This window comes from Balaenoptera ricei, chromosome 17 (assembly GCF_028023285.1).
Source record: "Balaenoptera ricei isolate mBalRic1 chromosome 17, mBalRic1.hap2, whole genome shotgun sequence".
In the NCBI taxonomy this organism is placed as follows: domain Eukaryota; kingdom Metazoa; phylum Chordata; class Mammalia; order Artiodactyla; family Balaenopteridae; genus Balaenoptera; species Balaenoptera ricei.
Genome location: NC_082655.1, coordinates 46,015,559 through 46,035,562, shown reverse-complemented (window position 1 = coordinate 46,035,562; position 20,004 = coordinate 46,015,559). Strand labels below are relative to the sequence as shown.

Genomic DNA, 20,004 nt, shown 5'->3' with positions numbered 1-20,004 from the left:
ATTCACAGCCTGCTTCCTGCTCATATGAGTTTGGGGCCCAAATATTATTTTAAGCCTTAAATAGTCAAAGGATATTAACACAAGGATCAAAATTTATTTGGCAATACAGTTGGTCAAAATTTTAGTAGAATTCTGATCAATTTACATACAATAAGTTTCATGGGCCATACTTAAAATTACTTCTTCGACACAGTGTTCAAGACTTGTTTATTTCTTTGCTAAAGCCTATGAAGACAAGAATTCTATCTTAATCCATCACTGTATACTAGAATCCAGCATTTACTAATTCCCTGTAGGAACACAAAGTAGGAACATTTGTTCAATATAAAAAGTGCCTAACATAATACCTACAATATAATCAGTGTTCATCCAATGGTAGCTGTTAACATTAAGAGAGAAGTTCATTGGAATAGGAGATAGCAAACCAGAGGCTTAATTCTAGCTCTACTGCTACATAGCTGGGTAAGATCATGCAAGTTAGTTTCCTCATATTCTAAATCTTTCTCACGTTATTGTTGTTGCTTTGCACTTTTATAATTCACTTCCAATCCTTGTTTTTTTTTTTGCACTTTTATGATTCACTACCAAAAATTGATGAGGAAAGGACTAATCTTGAGATCAAAATACCATGAGAAGCCCATAGGCAGATCTTTAGGAAAGTATTCAAACTACAGGTGCTATAATGGTAATAGGATTTGTTACAAGAATCAGTTGTCATCCAACCCAGCATGATCCATTAAACACAGGTTTCATCTAATGCCATGAGATTTGAGTGGGGCCTATTATAGGTGGTTAATTGTTTGAGAACCCTGTGATGGTTTATGTAGCTTTGGAAATCCCTCAGTGAACACATATTTTTTGAAATTTGGTTGTAATGAAATTCATAATATGTCTAATATCACAAAATAGCCAAGGAGAAGCTGGAGCTGTGCATTGTGTACAATAGAACTTCTCTTTAAAATTTGGTAAGTGACTTTAGGTCAGTGATCCCAACCCTGGCTGCACATTAAAGTCATTTGGAGAGGTTTTTATAAATACTGGTGCCTGGACCCCACTCCAGAGATTCTGATATAAATGCAATTTTAAAACCTCCCCAGTGATTCTGATGGAGAACCACTGCTTTTAAAAGGGAAATATGTCATCATGAAGGACACCTTTTTTAGTGCCTGTTACTAGAGGCAAGAAAATATCCTGCCTATACTACAGCTTTTATACAGTGTTATTACTTGGACTAGTCATGGCCTTTTTAGTCATTTTTAGATGAAAAATTGTTTGTTTTGTGAGGAGGGATGGGATGAGCAGTAGGGGTTTGGCTTAGGGAGGCTCCATGATAGTCAACACAGTAACACTTGCCCCTTCCTCTGCAGCACATCATGCTTGTGCAGCGTCAGATGTCTGTGATAGAACAGGACTTGGAAGAATTCCAACTCGCTCTGAAACACTATGTGGAGAGTGCTTCCTCCCAAAGTGGTTGCTTGCGGTAAGTGCTCCTGCTCATGTGTCTTAGATGAGGGTGGGGTCTGGAAGACTATTATTTGAGAATCTTCATCTAAAGTTATGATGGTCATTCTAGCCCTCGGGGTGATGCGTTTTGCAGAGTTAAACAGGCTGTTTTCTCTTTTATCCTTGGACTCTGTGTGGATTTGAGCATTAGGAGCACCAATGGAAGTCAAATAGACTGAAATTCCTCCTTTTACATCCAGGCAGACTCACACTCTGATTTAAATCATCTCTGGTATATGAGCCCTCAACTCTAGTGCATCTAGCTCTGATTGCTACCTTGAGAGTGTGCCCTATGGCCTAATAACCACCATTTCAGCCATTCATTATGAAGTTACACCATCTCTGAAGTCTTGATGGCAGGACTTTGTCATTTAAAAAAAAAAAGTTATTTCCATGGCCACTCCAGTTCAGCCTTCTGTTATCTCAGGCTACTAAAATATAAACTATACCTCATCTTCAGTTTCTCTACTCCAAGTAGTCCAATAAACAACTACAACAATTATAATTTTCCAGAAACAATTATCATAGAATTCTCTTACTCAGAAACCTGCAATAACTATCTAATGAGTATCTTATCAAATGCCAGAAGTTTATCCTGACCCTACAATTATAATACCAACAGACCCCAGAAATCCATAGCACTGCTACCATTTGTTCTCCCTCACCTGAACACTATGCCTCAACAGTGCCCAGCTGCATATTGCCTTTCCAGCATAATCTATTGTCTTACCGCTGTGCCTTCGATCTGGCCACTCTCCTTCCCAGAAGTGTGCACCCAGCTTCAGGTCTCTGCCAGCCCATGCTCTACCTTAATTCCAAAGATCAAACTCACCTGCTCCTGGAAAACTGCCACAACCAAATCCACCCCTACCTTAGGAGCTTGTTTAAATTGTATTTCACAATACTCTTAGAACATTGGGAAAGCTTTTTAGCACATGTGTACATGCATGTATGTGCACATAGAAACACATACTTTATGTCTCTTTGGTGTTCCTCCCAGTAATTACTAGTTATATTTTATTCACACTCTGGCAGAATACTTCTGCAGCTAAGAAGTCTGGCTCTGGAATTATACATGGGTTGTATTAACTTTGTGGGTTTAGGAAAGATCCTTACTTGCTCTAAGCCTCAGTTTCCTCATAAAGTGGTTGAGAGGATTAACTGAGTGCCTCTCATCCACTGAGGGCCAGGAAACATGAGCTGGGATTACTGCTGCACTTACTATTCCTTCCTTGTTGTCTGGCTGGCTAACCTCCTTTATAGAGTAGAATAGGACTTGCTCAGTGCCATTAATGTCATACAGCTCCCGATCTTCCCAGTAGTGACTGATAACAGGCACTACTTTTTTTGCTATTGTTACTATACTTCACGACCGGCCCAAATCAAAACCCCATTTTAGTCTCTTTATTTCAGTGACTTAAAAGAGATTTGCCAAAGTGAGAGTATACGTAGTTTTAAAAAGCCTACTCATTTAAAAATAAAACTGATGTTTTGGAGAATGCAGAAAGAACATATACGATCCACAGTGTAAACTGCAAAAAGTAGAGCTCAGTAAACTCCTTTTGGTTAGTGAGGCTATAAAGAAAATAAAATCTGGTTTGGGGTATCACAATATCCAGGAATAGAGTAGATATTTTACATTTACAAAAATGGTAAAAAGTTTTACTATTTTTAAGGCTCAGAAACACTGATTTAATGTGTGTTGGGAAAATGACCTAAAGTGACTAGAACAGCCACAGGGTGAGGAAAACAGGCTGTGGGAGAGTAAGAGAGTAGATAGATTTATGTTGCCTGATGCAAACTTTGTTCTCTCAATGAGGAGGAAAAATTGCTCCCTAAGCTCCAGCTGTGAAGTAAAGGGAAGGAGAGTATCCTTTTCCTGTAAGATAAATTGAGACTCTAAGACTCTCCTTTTCCTTTGCAAGACTGCTTTGTTTCTTAACAACTCTTCACTCCTTATTGCGTTTCAGCTTTCTTTCTTTTACTGGAATTACCAAAAAGTAGACTTTATCAGAAGAAATGAGCATCAGAGAATCACCACAAAGAAATGGAAAATATGTGGAATACATGTTATGCTGGTGTGCCTATCTAAATTCGGTTGTATTAGTTGATCAAATTTAATCTTCTATCTGTATTAATTGATGAACAGTCAAATGGGCCACTCATGTCATCAGTCATGCTCTAATGCACTCAGTGTGATTGCCTGGGGCTTGGCTGAATTATCTGTGAATTATCAGAGTTTTGCAGTTTCTTCTCTCACCATGTTTGGCTCAGCCTCTCCATGGTTAGAGAGGAAATGCTGCCATAAAATAAAGTAGAAATTAAGGATTTATGAGATTAGGCATTTTGTTTCCATTTTCTTATTTAATCTTCACTGCCATCATCTGAGGTTTGTATTACATCCAGTTCAGGAGGAAATAGGCTCAGATGGGTTAAACAATTTGCCTGAGTTTGTCTGACTCCAAAACCCATGTTTAATCTTTCTTGTCAGTACTTGGTCATCCTTGAATTAGAGTTTCCTGGACTTTACATGGTTAAACAGGAATAGAATAGACAACATCCCTTTTGTTCCAATTATAAGGTCTTATTTTCTTAAATTCAAGGCACTGAACTAGTGAGGCTTTGCCCTCTAGGTATTTGACTAGGACACTCAGAGGTTTGGGGGGCTGACAGGGCTTCTGTTAGTCAGTCAACTGAATTTAAAAATGAATTACTCATCACTAATCATTAGAGAAATGCAAATCAAAACTACAATGAGGTATCACCTCACACCTGTTAAAATGGCCACCATCAAAAAATCTACAAACAATAAATGCTGGAGAGGGTGTGGAGAAAAGGGAACCCTCTTGCACTGTTGGTGGGAATGTAAACTGATACAGCCACTATGGAGAACAGTATGGAGGTTCCTCAAAAACCTAAAAATAGAACTACCATATGACCCAGCAATCCCACTATTGGGCATATACCCTGAGAAAACCATAATTCAAAAAGAGTTATGTACCACAGTGTTCACTGCAGCTCTATTTACAATAGCCAGGACATGGAAGCAACCTAAGTGTCCATCGACAGATGAATGGATAAAGAAGATGTGGCACATATATACAATGGAATACTACTCAGCCATAAAAAGAAATGAAATTGAGTTATTTGTAGTGAGGTGGATGGACCTAGAGACTGTCATACAGAGTGAAGTAAATCGGAAAGAGAAAAACAAATACCATATGCTAACACATATATATGGAATCTAAAAAAAAAAAAAAAAAGGTTCTGAAGAACGTAGGGGCAGGACAGGAATAAAGACGCAAACGTAGAGAATAGACTTGACGACACAGGGAAGGGGAAGGGGAAGGGGAAGTTGGGATGAAGTGAGAGAGTAGCATTGACATATATACACTAGCAAATGTAAAATAGATAGCTAGTGGGATGCAGCCTCATAGCACAGGGAGATCAGCTCGGTGCTTGTGACCACCAGAGGGATGGGATAGGGAGGGTGGGAGGGAGATGCAAGAGGGAGGAGATATGGGGATGTATGTATACATATAGCTGATTCACTTTGTTATATAGCAGCAACTAACACAACATTGTAAAGCAATTTTACTCCAACGAAGATGTTAAAAAAGTTACTGAAAAACCCAAGCAGAGCAATTGTGTGACCCATGTATAACACACACACACATTTTTTGATTACTCTTTTCACATATTTTGTAATCATGAAGGCTTATTTAATCCCTGTGTTTGGCACGAGGAGGTACCAACTGAATATATGTGATGTACACAGTGTATTCTCAGAACCATGCTTGACTTCGGAAAGTTGAGAATAGTTTCTGCTTCCAAGGATCTAGGAAACCAGTTGGGAAAATAGGATACTCATTCTTGAACAATTAAAGCCATGTTCTTGGCCTTAATTTCACAGCTGTTAAGTAGAATAAAATGATTTCTGAAGTCACTCTCAGCTACCAAATTCTAGAATTTGTATGTATTCTAAACTCCATGTCAAGGATGTAGGGAACATGAATGTGGAATTGCGTTGTAAGAATCAACCCTGGGAGTTGTACTATGGCCAAAGAAACATCCTTAAGAACTCATGGTACCCTGTGGCACATTGAACCATTAATTTATCAGCATTTTTATATAGACAAAATAAATGCGTCGCTGTAGTGTGGTGGAGAATTGTGGGAACTATCCCTCCTGTGTGCCCTTTACTCCAGTGATTAGGCTCTGTGAGTTAAGGTAGGCCACCTGGGGAACAGAGGAAGCCAAGACGAAGTGTGTCCTGTTCCTGATGAGCCAAGCTACCTTAGGTAAGATGTTTAACCCCAACCGTTCCTGAGCTACATCATTTTTCCCCATTTCACTGACATTTTCCAGCTCCTGGAATGTTCAAGGTCTCCTGGAGCTCAGGGCTGAAGCTCTAAGTGACCTTATCCAGAGACAGCTTAGCCAAAGAACTCTTGCTTTAGCCAGTGAGTTTCTGAGTGCCACAGGAAGTATGAATACATTGAGGAGGAAGACTGAGGGTGTTTAAGTTAGTACAGTCACAAAGCAAAAGCTCAGAGTTACATCATGTAATTTTAAGTTTGCAAATGATTGAAAGCTAATCCTTCAAGTCCTCAGCCCTTTTAACAGAAATATTGCTGGCTGAAATTTCTAAAAATTTTATCATTAACCTTTTCTTGCTGTCTCAGTGTCATCATTGCATATGTATTATTATCTGTATTGTACAGTCTCAAATATCAATGTCCTTAAATGTCATTGCTGTGTATTGGTCGGTTTTGCCCTTAATTGAAAGCACCCAGTCTGTAGAAAAATTTTGATTAGCATTTTCACCCATAGTCCTTTGAGACACAATCTGAACTGGTCTTTCAACTCTTCCATCTGGCTCTTGACCAGATGGCCTACAGTCAGGAAGAAGGAGGAAGGAGCAACACCAACAAGCTATCCTCTCATGTCTGAACCTAAGGACACAAAGTTTCCCAGAAGTCCTTGCTTCTCAGCATACTTCCCTTGGCATCTCATTGGCCCAACTCAAGTCACATGGCCATTCCTGGCTACAGGGGAGGTTAGAAAACAAATATTTAGGTACATTGGATATATTGCAAAATGAACAATGGCAGGGCTCGGTTAGACAGAGGGGAATGACAGTTGGGGAGGCAACAGACAGTATCTACCATATGATTCCCAGAGTGACTGTGAAGGTAAAATGACTTAATCCATGGGAAATGCTTAGACTAGGGCCTGAAACAGAGCAATACATGTTAGCAGACATCACCATTGTTATTAGTATGTATATAATATGAATATAATATGTATATAATGTATATAATAATTGTTATCATCATTATTATTGGCTTGCTGCTCCTCATTGTTTTTAAAGATTTGTCTTTTTCCCTCAGTTTCTTTTCTGCTCCTTTTAATTCTGTCACGTTTCTCAACTTTGATACCATTAAGGCTTAGCTTTCACTCACCTAAGGAAAGTGCTACTTTGTTTTTCGCTATTGAGCTAACAGTTAACACACACACACATATACACACATACAATATAACAATTACTGGGCAAAACATTCTACATGTAATGCCTTATTTAGTACTCACAGTACTATTATTACCACCATTTAACAGGTGAGGAAACAGGTTAAGCAATGGACCCAAGGTGACAAAGCTCTAATACATGGTGGATGAAGGTTAAGTCTATATGGCTATACTTCAAACCACTACCTTATCACACTGTGTAATCTTCTTCAGTCCTTCAAAACTTGAGCATCAGGCTAAAATTTTGTGAATTTCTTGTGGCTAGTCTGGAAAATGGCAGGTTCAGATAGCAGGATAAGTGATTTTTATATGTAATAAGTAATACAAATGAATTAGTTTGTAGGAGGCAGTTCATAGTCATGGATTGAAATTTGACCATTGCATTGTCAGATTACATTTGGGGATTACAGATCCTTTTAGACCATGATGAGAACTATGGATTCTCTTCCCAGGAAAAAGTAGATATGCACAGTAATTTGCAGCTCATTTCTGGGATTTCAAGGAACCCCGCCAAGAGCCCATCTATAAACTCCTGGGGTTAGAAAATCTCCAGTTTCACTTTCTGTTCAATTCCTTTGATTATGTTATAAACCTTTCCCCGAGAAAATCTGAAATTGAACTAATAACAATATTTGCTACATCATATCTTAACGGAAGCAAGCTAGATCAATAGCTCTGTGAAAAGCACCAAACTACAAGCCAAATAAGTATTACAATTTCTGTGTAGTTACCACCATCTGCTGGCCACACTTAGGTAAATCCTAAATTTACATTGAGCTTGGCTATTTTACTGGTATGTTCTATGTTCTCTGTTAAATCAATATCCTATTCTCCCAATTTCTCCCAATCTCTCAATTTATTGGGATTGAGATATACATACTACTATATATAAAATAGATAACTAATAAGGAAGGACCTACTGTGTAGCACAGGGAAGTCTACTCAATACTCTGAAATGACCTATATGGGAAAAGAATCATAAGAGTGGATATATGTCTACGTATAACTGATTCACTTTGCTGTAAACCCGAAACTAACACAACATTGTAAATCAACTATACTCTAATAAAAATTATTTTAAAAAATTTAAAAACGAGTAGTTTATATAAACTACTATGTATAAAATAGATAAGCAACAAGGATGTATTGTATAGCACAGGGAATTATAACCATTAACTTGTAATAACATTTAATGGAGTATAGCCTGCAAAACTACTGAATCACCATGCTGTATACCTGAAATATAATGTAAATCAACTATACTTCCATTTTAAAAAGCACCACATCTGATTTTTTAAAAAAAATCCTTGGGCTTCCCTGGTGGCGCAGTGGTTGAGAATCTGCCTGCCAATGCGGGGGATATGGGTTTGAGTCCTGGTCTGGGAAGATCTCACATGCCGCAGCGTGACTAGGCCCGTGAGCCACAATTGCTGAGCCTGCGCGTCTGGAACCTGTGCTCCGCAACAAGAGAGGCCGCGATAGTGAGAGGCCTGCACACCGCGATGAAGAGTGGCCCCCACTTGCCACAACTAGAGAAAGCCCTCGCACAGAAACGAAGACCCAACACAGCCATAAATAAATAAAATTTAAAAAAACAAAACAAAACAAAAAAACCAAAACTTTTTGAATGGATATATGAATGAAATTTTACAATGTTATATTTGTGATTTCTAAAATATACTGAGATAGTATTCATGATGCCAAACCAGAAAACTAAAAAAGTATATTAAACAGACATGTTAATCAATTATTAACAAAACTTCAATTTTCATGCAGGAACCATAGGTGTTTCCTATACAAATGGATAAAATTAGAGATGATTAGAAATATTAGTTTATTTCTTGTATTTAATTTCCTGTGGCTAATTACACCTTTCCTTTTCCATTTCAGTATTTCTATACAGAAGCTTTCAAATGAATCTCGCTACACGATTTACGAGTTCTGGGAGAATAGTAGTGTGTGGAATAGGTAAGTTATGAGCAGGCCTTATTTTTATTTTTATTTTTTTGCCAGGGAGGTGGCAATATACATGATATAATTTTAGAACCGGTAGAAAAAACTCCATTCCCTTTACCTCACCTTAAAACCTGTCCCATTTGCTCATTTTCCTAAATCTCACTCTCTTTATGGATTTGAAATCACTTTCCTTTTGAAGCACAAAAACTTTTGATTATGATCACACTTTAAGAATTACCATTTTACTGATGCTTTCAGGTAAACAGATTTAGATGTGGGTCATGGGTGTCTAAGGTGTGCAGGGGTGGGAGACAAAGGATGCAGAAAAAGATGAAAAAAATTTTACTTCCTAATTTTTCTTAAGCTCTGTGGTTTTTATTTTGCAATAAAGTTATATATAATGGTTAAGATCATCATAGCTTAACAGTTTTTTGAAATGTCTTTACTTACTGCAAATAAAAGGGAAATTCAAGACATTGTTTGGAAAAGATTAAAAGCAAGTCAACTTCTCTTGTAATCATTCAGTTTTGAATACATATAATTATATTTGTTAACTATTCCTCGATAAAGTTAAAAAATAAATCAAGTTCTTTGAAATTAAATTAATTATTAATAAGTAACAAATATATAATTAGAAAAATGAGATGAAGGAAATTTTGCTATTCTGAGATTATATAAATAGTTCTAGTTGGCTTTAAATGGCACGGAGAATATAGCTCTCCAATAAGTCCATATTTTGGGGTGTTAAATTATGGTAATGAAACAAATACCTGGAAATTTAGTTGATACATATTTCACCTAAAAAATTTATTTTTGTGGCTATTTTAACCACTGTGCTATAATGCATAATGACATCAATAGAATTTCAGGCACAAAAGGGAGCTTTAAAGGCAACTTATTCAACTCTGTAGTTCCAGGCCTATACTTTTAGATGATTTTTCTTTCTTTTTATCCTCTAGAGATGGAAAATCTATAGTCCTTCTTCTTAGCTATCCTATTTTTTCAACATCCTGATGCCCAAGATAGTCTTCCTTCTGTTTAAACTTCTTGCTGCAATTACAGTTATCTCCTTTTATCTTCTCTAGAGAATTAGTGCTCTCCTGTTTTAAAAAAATTTCTGGTGATACTTGTTAAATTACTCCTTAGTCTTTTTTTTAAGGGTAAATAACCAAGAAAAGAAGTCCGTATTCAGGCACTTAATCTAAATCATCCGAAACCTTGCCACCTTGAGTAAATTTGAACTGTGCTACATTCTACTCAGGAAGATCGTAATAAATTGCACAGCCGTAACCTATAATTATTTATACAGCCACCGTCAGATGAATTATAGCAAGACCTTCCAAAGAAGTAATGTGGATTTCTTGGAAACTCCAGAACTCACATCTACTATGCTAGTTCCTGGTAATTATCCTGGGTTCACAATTCTTCTATGTGCTTTTGTATTGCCTTTCTCTGTTTAAAAGACAGTATGTTCTAGCCCCTTCCCCTTAACTGTACTCTATTTTTTATCTATCTTAAAATTTGAGAGTGGGGATAGGAAATAAGAGGTCTATATATTTTTTCTATTGCCTTTAGTCCTTAGTTGACCCTATTTGTATTCCTGGCTGTATTAAACCTAATATTAGTCATTTGCTGGTCACCTTTTAACAATTTGAAGTACAAATATGACATTGCAAAAAATTATTCAAATGCTTTACTATATTATGGTGTATTGAATAAATTTGAAATAGGTGACCCATAGATTGGAGATTAGAATTATGTTAGAAATATCTTTATTATAATAACTGTTAAAATATTTTTTGTAATTGGAAAAAAAGGAGAAGGGAAAAAGAAATTTGAAATGAACTTGTCTGAGAAGTCTGGCCTAGCCAAAGCTTATTTAAGATAATTGAGAACAAAAATTCATTTGTTCATCTACCCATCCATTCAATTACCAATTAAACATACTTTTACTGAATGTTAATAAGTGCTAGGCACTGGGGATACTGGGGTTCCTAGCCTGTTTACTGGCACTGATTGAGCTCCAATTATGAACAAGCACTGTGTTGGGAGCTACAGAGGGTACAAAGTAAAAATACAGCCCCTACCCATAAAATGCTTTCTGTCCAGTAGGAAAGACAATTGTTTGCAGAAAAATAACAAGCTCAGGACATACATAGTAGTTACCCATTAGAGTCATAATGTGCTATGTGAATTTAGAGGAGTGGATTGCCTCTTTAACAGCTTTTAATGAGGAGATGATCCTTGAGCTGGACTTTAAAAAATGAGATTTGGACAAATAAAGATGGAGAATGGTACTTAGATAGAGGTAAATTGTAGACATGAACAAATGCAAGAAATGTTAAATGTGCTGTGTTAATTGGTGCAAAGATATGATTAAAGCATAAGGCTTGTATATGGTACATGTGTACAGAGAGAAGAGAGTAGGAAATGGGAGTTGAAAATATAATAAGGAATTTTAACTTTCTTCTTACAGTATTATGGAGTCATTAAAGGTTTTTGAGAGGGCTAGTGAATGCTCTAATCAGTAGTAACTGTGGCAGGAGGGAAAAAGGTGAACGTCATTGAGAGGAGAGAAATTGGTCAGGCAGGGCAATAATCTAGGCCAGGAAAAAAAAGCATCTGAACCAAGAAGATACCCATAGAGTTCCCTTGCAGATAAAATTTTCAGTAGTTAACCATAGCAAGATGATGGTTGAAGCCTGGGATTGGTGAGAAAGTGTGTAGGTAAGAAGAAAATATCTCACAGAAGCCTGAGGAACTGCCTTTATTTAAAAGGTTGGGAGAGAAAAGCCTCCTTTCATTAAGGAGACTGAGGGGAACCAGAGATAGGAGAGTCACAGTTGCAGAGTATCAAGGAAACCAAAAGAGGAGTAACATGCAAGGTACAGTGCTCCTCAGAGGGCCTATGTAGTAGAGCATGACTGAAGAGAATGGGACTGAAAATTGGATTTGACAAGAGAAGTTTTAAAAAAGTGGTAGGAATTTTAAAATTAGGGTAGATTTTGATGGATTGATAATAAATGGAAAATGAAAAAGTCAATTCTGGAATTGAAGCTAGGTGAGGAGATGGGGAGATCAGGTGTGAATGCTTTCAAGTAGGCTGACTCTGACAGTCTCAGCCTGATTTTTAATATGTATTTACTCTAGATCTTAAGGGCAGGTTTATCTGACCTAGAGATGGTAGACTTTTAGAATCTCTCTTGCTGTATATCTCAGATTTAACCCTCAATTGAGGAAGCCAAGAATATGGTTGAAACTTCTCGTGATTAACAATTTGACTCATGCGGTTTAAAATAGGATGCACAATAGCTTCTGGAAAGTTGCAAGTGAGTTGGTAGCAAAGGCTGTTAAGGAAGACTTCGATGACTGCCTTAAACTTATCCAAAAAGTTTTAGCTTAACATTATACTAGACTTGAACAGTCTGTTATAAATGAGAAGAAAAGAACTAGTTCTAGTTCAAGTAACTTCTGTAAATATGACTGCTACAGCTTTTGTGCATAGAAATGCAGGAAAGCAAGAGCCACATCTTATTTATCTTCATATCCCCTGCCCTAGTGCAGTATTAGTATAGTGTATGGCATAAGGAAACAAATATTTTCTAAATGAACGAATGAATAAGGACTTTGATATCATCATAAATGCATTGGTATTCAGTCATGAATTTCCCAAGAAGTCCTGACACTTGTAATTTTTGTGTCTGACATCATATCCATTTTCAACTCTCCCAATCTTGAAACCACAGTTTCTACAGTATAGAAGGAAAGAAAGAAACTTGTTCTTATTGATGTCTTGAATCTTTCCAGGAGAGAAAACACTTTGACAGTACAGTAGAAAAGAGTACAGAAAGGGAGGCTAACAAGGTAGCAGGAAAAAATATAGTAAGAATAGCACATTTAGAACAATCTGGTAGATTTTTATGGCCTAACTTTACTTAATCATCTTGGATTAACTTTCTATGCACTATTAGTGTCATTGGTACATGCATTCTATTACTCTTTCTCTCTCAGAGCATTTCCTAATTTAGAGAGAAAAACTGAATACAGATAAAACTGGATCAATTCTTGTTCTCAGAATTCAGAGTGAATACAATTTAATGCCTTTTAATTGCTACCCTATTTTTCATTGATTTTCACATCACATCTAATTCCTACGACCACTGGAATTGATAGAAAAAAAAGTTAGGCTTGATTCTAACACAATTTTAAAAACCTACTTCAAACAAGATTTTTAACATCTATTGGGTCATCCTACTCTATTTTAAACTGAAAGTTTTATCACTGTTAACCGCTGACTTCCCATGGGGACAAACAGCATATATATCTCCCTGGACAAAAAGCTGAAATTAGCTTATAAATATTATTTATGATTTTAATGTTCATATGACTTATATTTTTAATAACTAGTTTTGTTCATTTTATGTAGTTTTGAAATGCTGCATATATTTTGACCTAAAATAAAAATCTGAAACTTATTACAGTTAGAAACACAGAATGAGTGGGTTTGTATTACTAATTCACAAATAATTTCTAATAAGACTGCTTTTTAATTAAGATTTCTAAGTGGTTTAAGATACATCTTAAGAAATAAAGCAGGGACTTCCCTGGTAGCGCAGTGGTTAAGAATCTGCCTGCCAGTGCAGGGGACATGGGTTCAAGCCCTGGTCCGGGAAGAGCCCACATGCCATGGAGCAGCTAAGCCCGTGTGCCACAACTACTGAGCCTGGCCTCTAGAGCCTGTGAGCCACAACTACTGAGCCGCATGCCACACCTACTGAAGCCCATGCACCTAGTGCCCGTGCTTTGTCCACAATAAGAGAAGCCACCTCAGTGGGAAGCCCGAGCACCGCAACGAAGAGTAGACCCCGCTCACCACAACTAGAGAAAGCCCACGAGCAGCAACAAAGACCCAACACAGCCAAAAATAAAAATAAATAAAACAAATTTATTTAAAAAAATAAATAAAGCAACTAAACCAGTCTGCACCTAGATACAAAAATATAAACCAAAATATATTCCTATGAACTCTCAAATATAAAAATCACTTAAATGAGGCATACTGGAATATGGAGCCTATGCTGATAAGCCATCATAAAACACCCAGACAAAAAGAGCATAAGAATTGGTCTGTGGAGCAGAATATCCCTTGGCAAAGGAGAAAACCCTATGGTTATGGGAAAAAAGGATACATAAGAAAGTAAGATCCTATTGCCAGTAATTGTATTATTTAAACAGCTTTGAAAACAAATTTTAATCCTTTATATTTGTCTGTTTCTCACCTCATTCCACCAATCTTACTTCTTTGACATGGGTTTGTCTTTGGGATACTTACATTTACTGGGGAAAATATTTCTAATTTTACAATACAGATATACTAAAAAAATATTATTTAAAACACATCCACTTGCTTATACCCAAACTTTCTGAACTGGGTAAATTAAAACAACAACAACATGATTTTATCTTCAGGGCGTTTATAATCTCATTGCCAAGACAAGCTCTATTCATATATAACCAAAACTTTTTAGTTAGACTGCAACCAAGTGCCAAAAGATATGGTACAACTAACAAGTGCACAGGAAAGTTCAATCAAGTCAGGAAATAGTAACTTGAAACATAAGTAATTATAGACTAAAGATGAGGGAAAATAGTCTTTTTAAGAATGACTTGCACCTTGAACTAACTTAGCCCTAGCAGTTATTTTCATTATTAAAAAAACCTCTTTTTTCTCTTTTCAGCTTCATGGTGGATCCTGAACAACTAGCTGTTCCTTAACATTTTCTTTATGGTTCCAAGTAAAAACCAACTGTTCTTATCTAAAATGTGAATTAGAAAATTCTCTGTACTTATTAATCTACTCTCTACTTTTGTTTAAATATATTTACCCTAAGATGTGCACTCTTCTTAAATGTCTTCTATCACTTTATCGTTCATGTAAATTTTAGCTCAACTTTCAAAGTTCACTATTATTCTCAATATTTGCTGCTGTATTGCTACATACAATAAACCTAAAACCCTTTAGTCTCAAAATCATAATATATGAAAAGTATACACATAAAGAAACAAAATTGTTATGATAGAGAAAAAAATATTTAAAGTGAGAGCTTTTAGACTATTACTTCATAGGACAGCTTTTGTAGATCTGTCATAAACTATAAAGGTTAAATCAATGTTTTGTGATTTTTAAGTATCTGATTTTCCATGAGTGAAATGTATTCTTCAGTAATACCTACTCCATTCCCAACTCAGGATCCTATAACTATTCACTTTATGTTACTTAAAAAGCTAATACATGATCCAATATGACTGGTATCCTTATATGCAGAGAGAGAGAGCAGGGATGCATGTGCATCCCTGTTGTTTAAGCTTAAAAAAAAGTTAATACATGAGCATAAACCAATCTTCACTATAACCAATAGAATCTCTATCCATCTGTCAAGTTATAAACTGGTTTTTCATAAGTTGAGCAATTCTGTGACAGGGTACCATTTAGTAATGTAACACCATTATATCATTTGTTAGCATCATAATTCCATGTATGTAAGTTAAACAAATCAAGAAAAGAGTTTTACTTTAAGAAAATGTGGTCCAGAATTTTTGGCACATGATCCAGAGGTCTAACTTTACTTATGAAAAATAGACATTTGCATTTAAATAATGATTTCAAAATATTTTAAAACCAAAATTTTAACCTAAGTGAACAAAGAATTATAAAACAAGTATAAACTTTAGGGAAATAATAAAATATGTACTGGACAAAAAACATCTATTTTTCAGTTTCAACACTAGAATGACTACAATCCCAGTTTCACTAGAACAACTAAAACTGTGTACCTTATATATTCTGCTGTACAAGCTCATAAATTAAATATTTTTAATAAAATCTCTTTTATTCTGATAAATGCTGCCAATGAAAATGCAATGCATATAGAAATTTGTTTATTCTCTAGTCCAAATTCCTCTGAAACCACAGATCCTCCAGGAAACAAACATAAGGTGAATTTTTCCTTTTTTTTTTTTTTTTAACTCAGACAAAAAGGAAGGTTGAACTAAAATTTTATTTTTTAAATATAAAAGTTAACCTAATATATTTTCTCAAACTAACTTTTACCAATACCTTTGTGTACTCTCCATCCTCATTCAGTCTAAATAAAATTAAAGAAGTTTTAATAGCTTCTACTAGAAATAGGTAGTAAATGTTGACATACACACGTGTGTGTGTATATGTGTGTGTGTGTGTGTGTCTGGTCATTTCTAAAGATGACAAACACTATGAAACAACACCTGGCTCAACTCTTTTAATTTATATACAAAGCAAAGAACAACATGAATGGAGATGTACAATGATTATTCAAATAAGCTATACGTATGTACAAAGGCAAATAGATAATAAAACAGTCTTTGCAGTCTCACTCTGATTATATACAGTAAGAAAGGATCAAAAGACTTTGAAACCTCGGGGACTTCTAATATACAAACTCTTCTTGAAAATGCTGGTCATAAATGATTCCAAAAATAGAAATTATAGCTAATCAATATGTTGTTCTGGCCAGTCCATTTCTGTATCAGATTCAGGAAGTACATCAAGTCTTTTGGATACTACGCAGTTTCCAAAGTTAGAATAGTAGTACGACTTTAAAAGGGGTCTGCCCTCAGTAGCAGTGCTAAGTGGAAGGGCTCTTTGTATTCCAAATTGGAATAGGTTCGATATTTCTTTTAACTAAAGTCAACAGAATTGGAGAATAGGCAAATAATAAAGCAAACCAATTTAATTATATGGTAATTCTGACCCCAGCTCTTTTTTAATTACGTTTTTATTGAGATGACCCCAGCTCTTATATAAATTACATGTATTTTTGTGTATGTGTGTGTATTCATACACATATAAATACTAGAAGCTATAATATAAAGGGAAATAGTAGGGCAAAAATGAGTGTAAAAAACTGGGCTGTAGGTATAATAAACTCATTTTTAAGTAACCAATAAATTTATGGCTAGTGAAGGTTCTTTTATTTTTTCCTATTTGAAAAGCAATCTTTTTCTGGGGAACAAAGCAATGAAAAGTAATATACTAAAGACCAAGTTGGGAAACCTGCCATGGACTAAAGTTTGAATCTGGGCAACAAGTCTAAAGACCAGTGAAGAAAAAGGTACTGGTTTTAGGAGTTCAGAATTCAGTTTAAGATAAACTTTCTGCCAAATGATGTCCTTGAATGCCTTGCCGATAGACCCAGGGATCTGAGAGAATCTGAGGATAGAACTAGGGAGAGTTTACACTTACCTTTATATGAGCAATTCTTTGTGACACTGTGCTGGAACAAGCTTTTCTTTTTAACAAGAGTGACAAATTGCAGGAGATTTATTGTATAAAATTTCTAGGAGCTAAAAGTTTAAACCTCCAAATTCTTCATCCATACACTTGTTATAAGAAATTACAGCATTGAAACTTAATGCACCTCAATTATTTGCAAATGCCTCAATTATTCCGCTTTTGGAAATAAAAGAATCTTAGACAATGTTGTTATTATCACAAACCTAGAGCACAATCATATATGTGAAAAGAAATACTTCTTAAGATACTCTTCCTCCTGTCACTGAACTATTCATTGAACATCCTGAATCATTCTAAACCTCTAGAGAGATTGTAATAATCCTTTCAAGTGCTGGTATGAAATCAGCGGGAAACAGAACAAAAGCAACAAGAAATTATGTATCATATATACATCGTAGCATATACTTTATATTTGAGAATCTTTACAGCTTGCATTTCCATTCCATTATTACAAGTGATGAAAAACAAAAATTGCAAGTAGCATGCAAATTATAAATACAGTCTTCCCATTTCACTAACCAAATTCCTACTTTCCAGTGTTACTCCCAATTTATGCAGGAAACTGCCTGCAAAGCTGAAACTGATTAGAAAATTCTTTAGAGTTTAAAATATCTCTTTCTCATTTTAGGAGAAACCAAATACCCAACCATCAAAATTAAAAATAAATTGAATTGTTACAGTCCATTACAGTTATTGTTACTAGATCTACTTCATTTGCAGGTGTCCAAAATATAAAGTTAATAATTCTTTATCTTCAAATACATATGTTCTTAAAATGCTACTTAAAGCTTTGGTTGTTTTCCTGTAATAAAGAAGAAAAAGTTAACTTATCAATTAGATTGAATGAATGTAGCTGTTACTAATTAGTTTATCAAACCAAATATTGTGACCTATTAAGTGTTTGTAGATCTAAATGCATGTTACTATAGAAACTATTAAGTAACTGGAATTTGTCAAATAAAGCAGTTCTTCTGTGTTTAGTAAAACTTATATAATTCATATATTATATTTAAATATATTAGATTGTATTCCAAACCCATTGTTCTGTTTTTGTGGTACCTAATTTTTAGAAAATGTTATTAATGCATAAAACAAAAGTAAACTCAAAATAATGCGTATGTCAAACTTTTATTGACAAAATAAAATGTTGTTAGAAGTGGAAAGCCTTCAAATGAGAAAGTGACTATATTTTATATAGCACTGAAGTTTAGATGTATTCTTATAGACCAAGGATTATATGCCCCTAAGATCTCTGAACAGGTAGAAAAATTCAAATATCATCAAGGATGCTTTACCTCATTAAATAGTCCTGTGAGCAAGCTATTATGAAAAAAACTTTTAAATTTATGCTTCAATTTTAAAAAGAATTAGCTGGATGTCTGCAAGGTAGTGAGTTTAAATTAAGAACCACTGATACACTATGAATAAACTAAAATACAAAAAATTGTAATTATGAAAAAAAAGCTATGAATGCCTAAGGGTAAGAAATCCCCCAAATGGAGAACACAGGAAGTATTTTATATCTCATATTTGACCCATTCTGAGCATACCTATGTTCTGAACTCATCTCAGTAGAATACTACAGGCATTCCTTACTTTACTGCTCTTTGTAGATACTGTGTGTTTTACAAATTGTAGGGTTGTGGCAACCTTGCAACAAACAAGCCTATAGGTACCATTTTTCCAACACCATCTGCTCACTTTGCGTCTCTGTGTTATATTTTGGTAATTCTCCCAATATTTCAAACATTTTCATTATTATCATTATATTTGTTATAGTGATCTGTGATCAGTTATCTTCAATGTTACATAGCGAAAAGATTACAACTTGCTGAAGGCTCAGATGTTGGTTAGCATTTTTTAGCAATAAATAAATAAAGTGTTTTTTAATTAAGATATATGTAAATAGTTTTTCTTTTTTCAGACATAATGCTATTGCACAACTAAGAGCAGTATAGTGTAAACATAACTTTTATATGCACTGGAAAACCAAAACATTTGTGACTCCCTTTATTGCGATATTTGTTTGGAACCAAACTCGCAACATCTCTGAGATATGCCTGTATACCTTTTATATGCCTTTACCTGTATAAAATGGTGTTTATGAAAACTATAAATAAAAGAAATTCAAATTCCAGTCAAAATGGAAGTAAAGACCATAAAAGATGAAAATCAACACCTACTGAGTACATAATGAGAGATAAGTACCATACTAAAAAAGCAATTTCATACATTTCATTTAATCCTAACAATTAGAAATCATCCCCTTATCACAATTGCAAAACTGAGGCTCAAGAACGTTAAGTGACTTGCCTAAGTTTGAACAATATACCAGTACACAGGTGGAGCTACACCTTGAACCCAAGCCTGACATGAAACTCATGTCCTTTCCAATCAATATCCTGAAAGATACATGTATGTATTTACTGTGTGTATTTACTCTGATAGAATTTGATGAGGTGACACAGAAATATAAAGGGCTAAGAAACAGCAAAGACGTGTTGAAGAATAGTTGTGTTGTTTTACTGTATAAAAGGAGTAACTGAACAGAACAGAGCGCCCAGAAACAGACCACATGTAAATATATTGCCGCAAAGGTGGCAGAGGACTATCCTTTCGCTAAATATTGTTAGGATGACTGGATATCCATGCAGAAAAAAATAAAACTTCACCCCTACCTCACA

At 35.2% G+C, this 20,004-nt stretch overlaps 2 protein-coding genes across 3 annotated transcripts in view; one reads left to right on the top strand and one right to left on the bottom strand.

Annotated features, from left to right (window-relative positions):
* Positions 1–14,752, top strand: part of NECAB1 (N-terminal EF-hand calcium binding protein 1) — a 200,975-nt gene extending 186,223 nt beyond the window's left edge. Inside the window, exons 9-12 of the mRNA XM_059901719.1 lie at positions 1,368–1,480; positions 8,923–9,000; positions 10,298–10,389; positions 14,727–14,752. Coding sequence (XP_059757702.1) covers positions 1,368–1,480; positions 8,923–9,000; positions 10,298–10,389; positions 14,727–14,752 — 309 coding nt within the window. The remainder of the gene's footprint in view (positions 1–1,367; positions 1,481–8,922; positions 9,001–10,297; positions 10,390–14,726) is intronic.
* Positions 14,753–18,008: 3,256 nt separating this feature from the next.
* C17H8orf88 (chromosome 17 C8orf88 homolog) overlaps positions 18,009–20,004 on the bottom strand; it is a 46,879-nt gene continuing 44,883 nt past the window's right edge. For both annotated transcript variants that reach the window (XM_059902030.1, XM_059902031.1), the window contains exon 6: positions 18,009–18,122. In XM_059902030.1, coding sequence (XP_059758013.1) covers positions 18,099–18,122 — 24 coding nt within the window. In that variant the 3' untranslated portion in view covers positions 18,009–18,098. The remainder of the gene's footprint in view (positions 18,123–20,004) is intronic.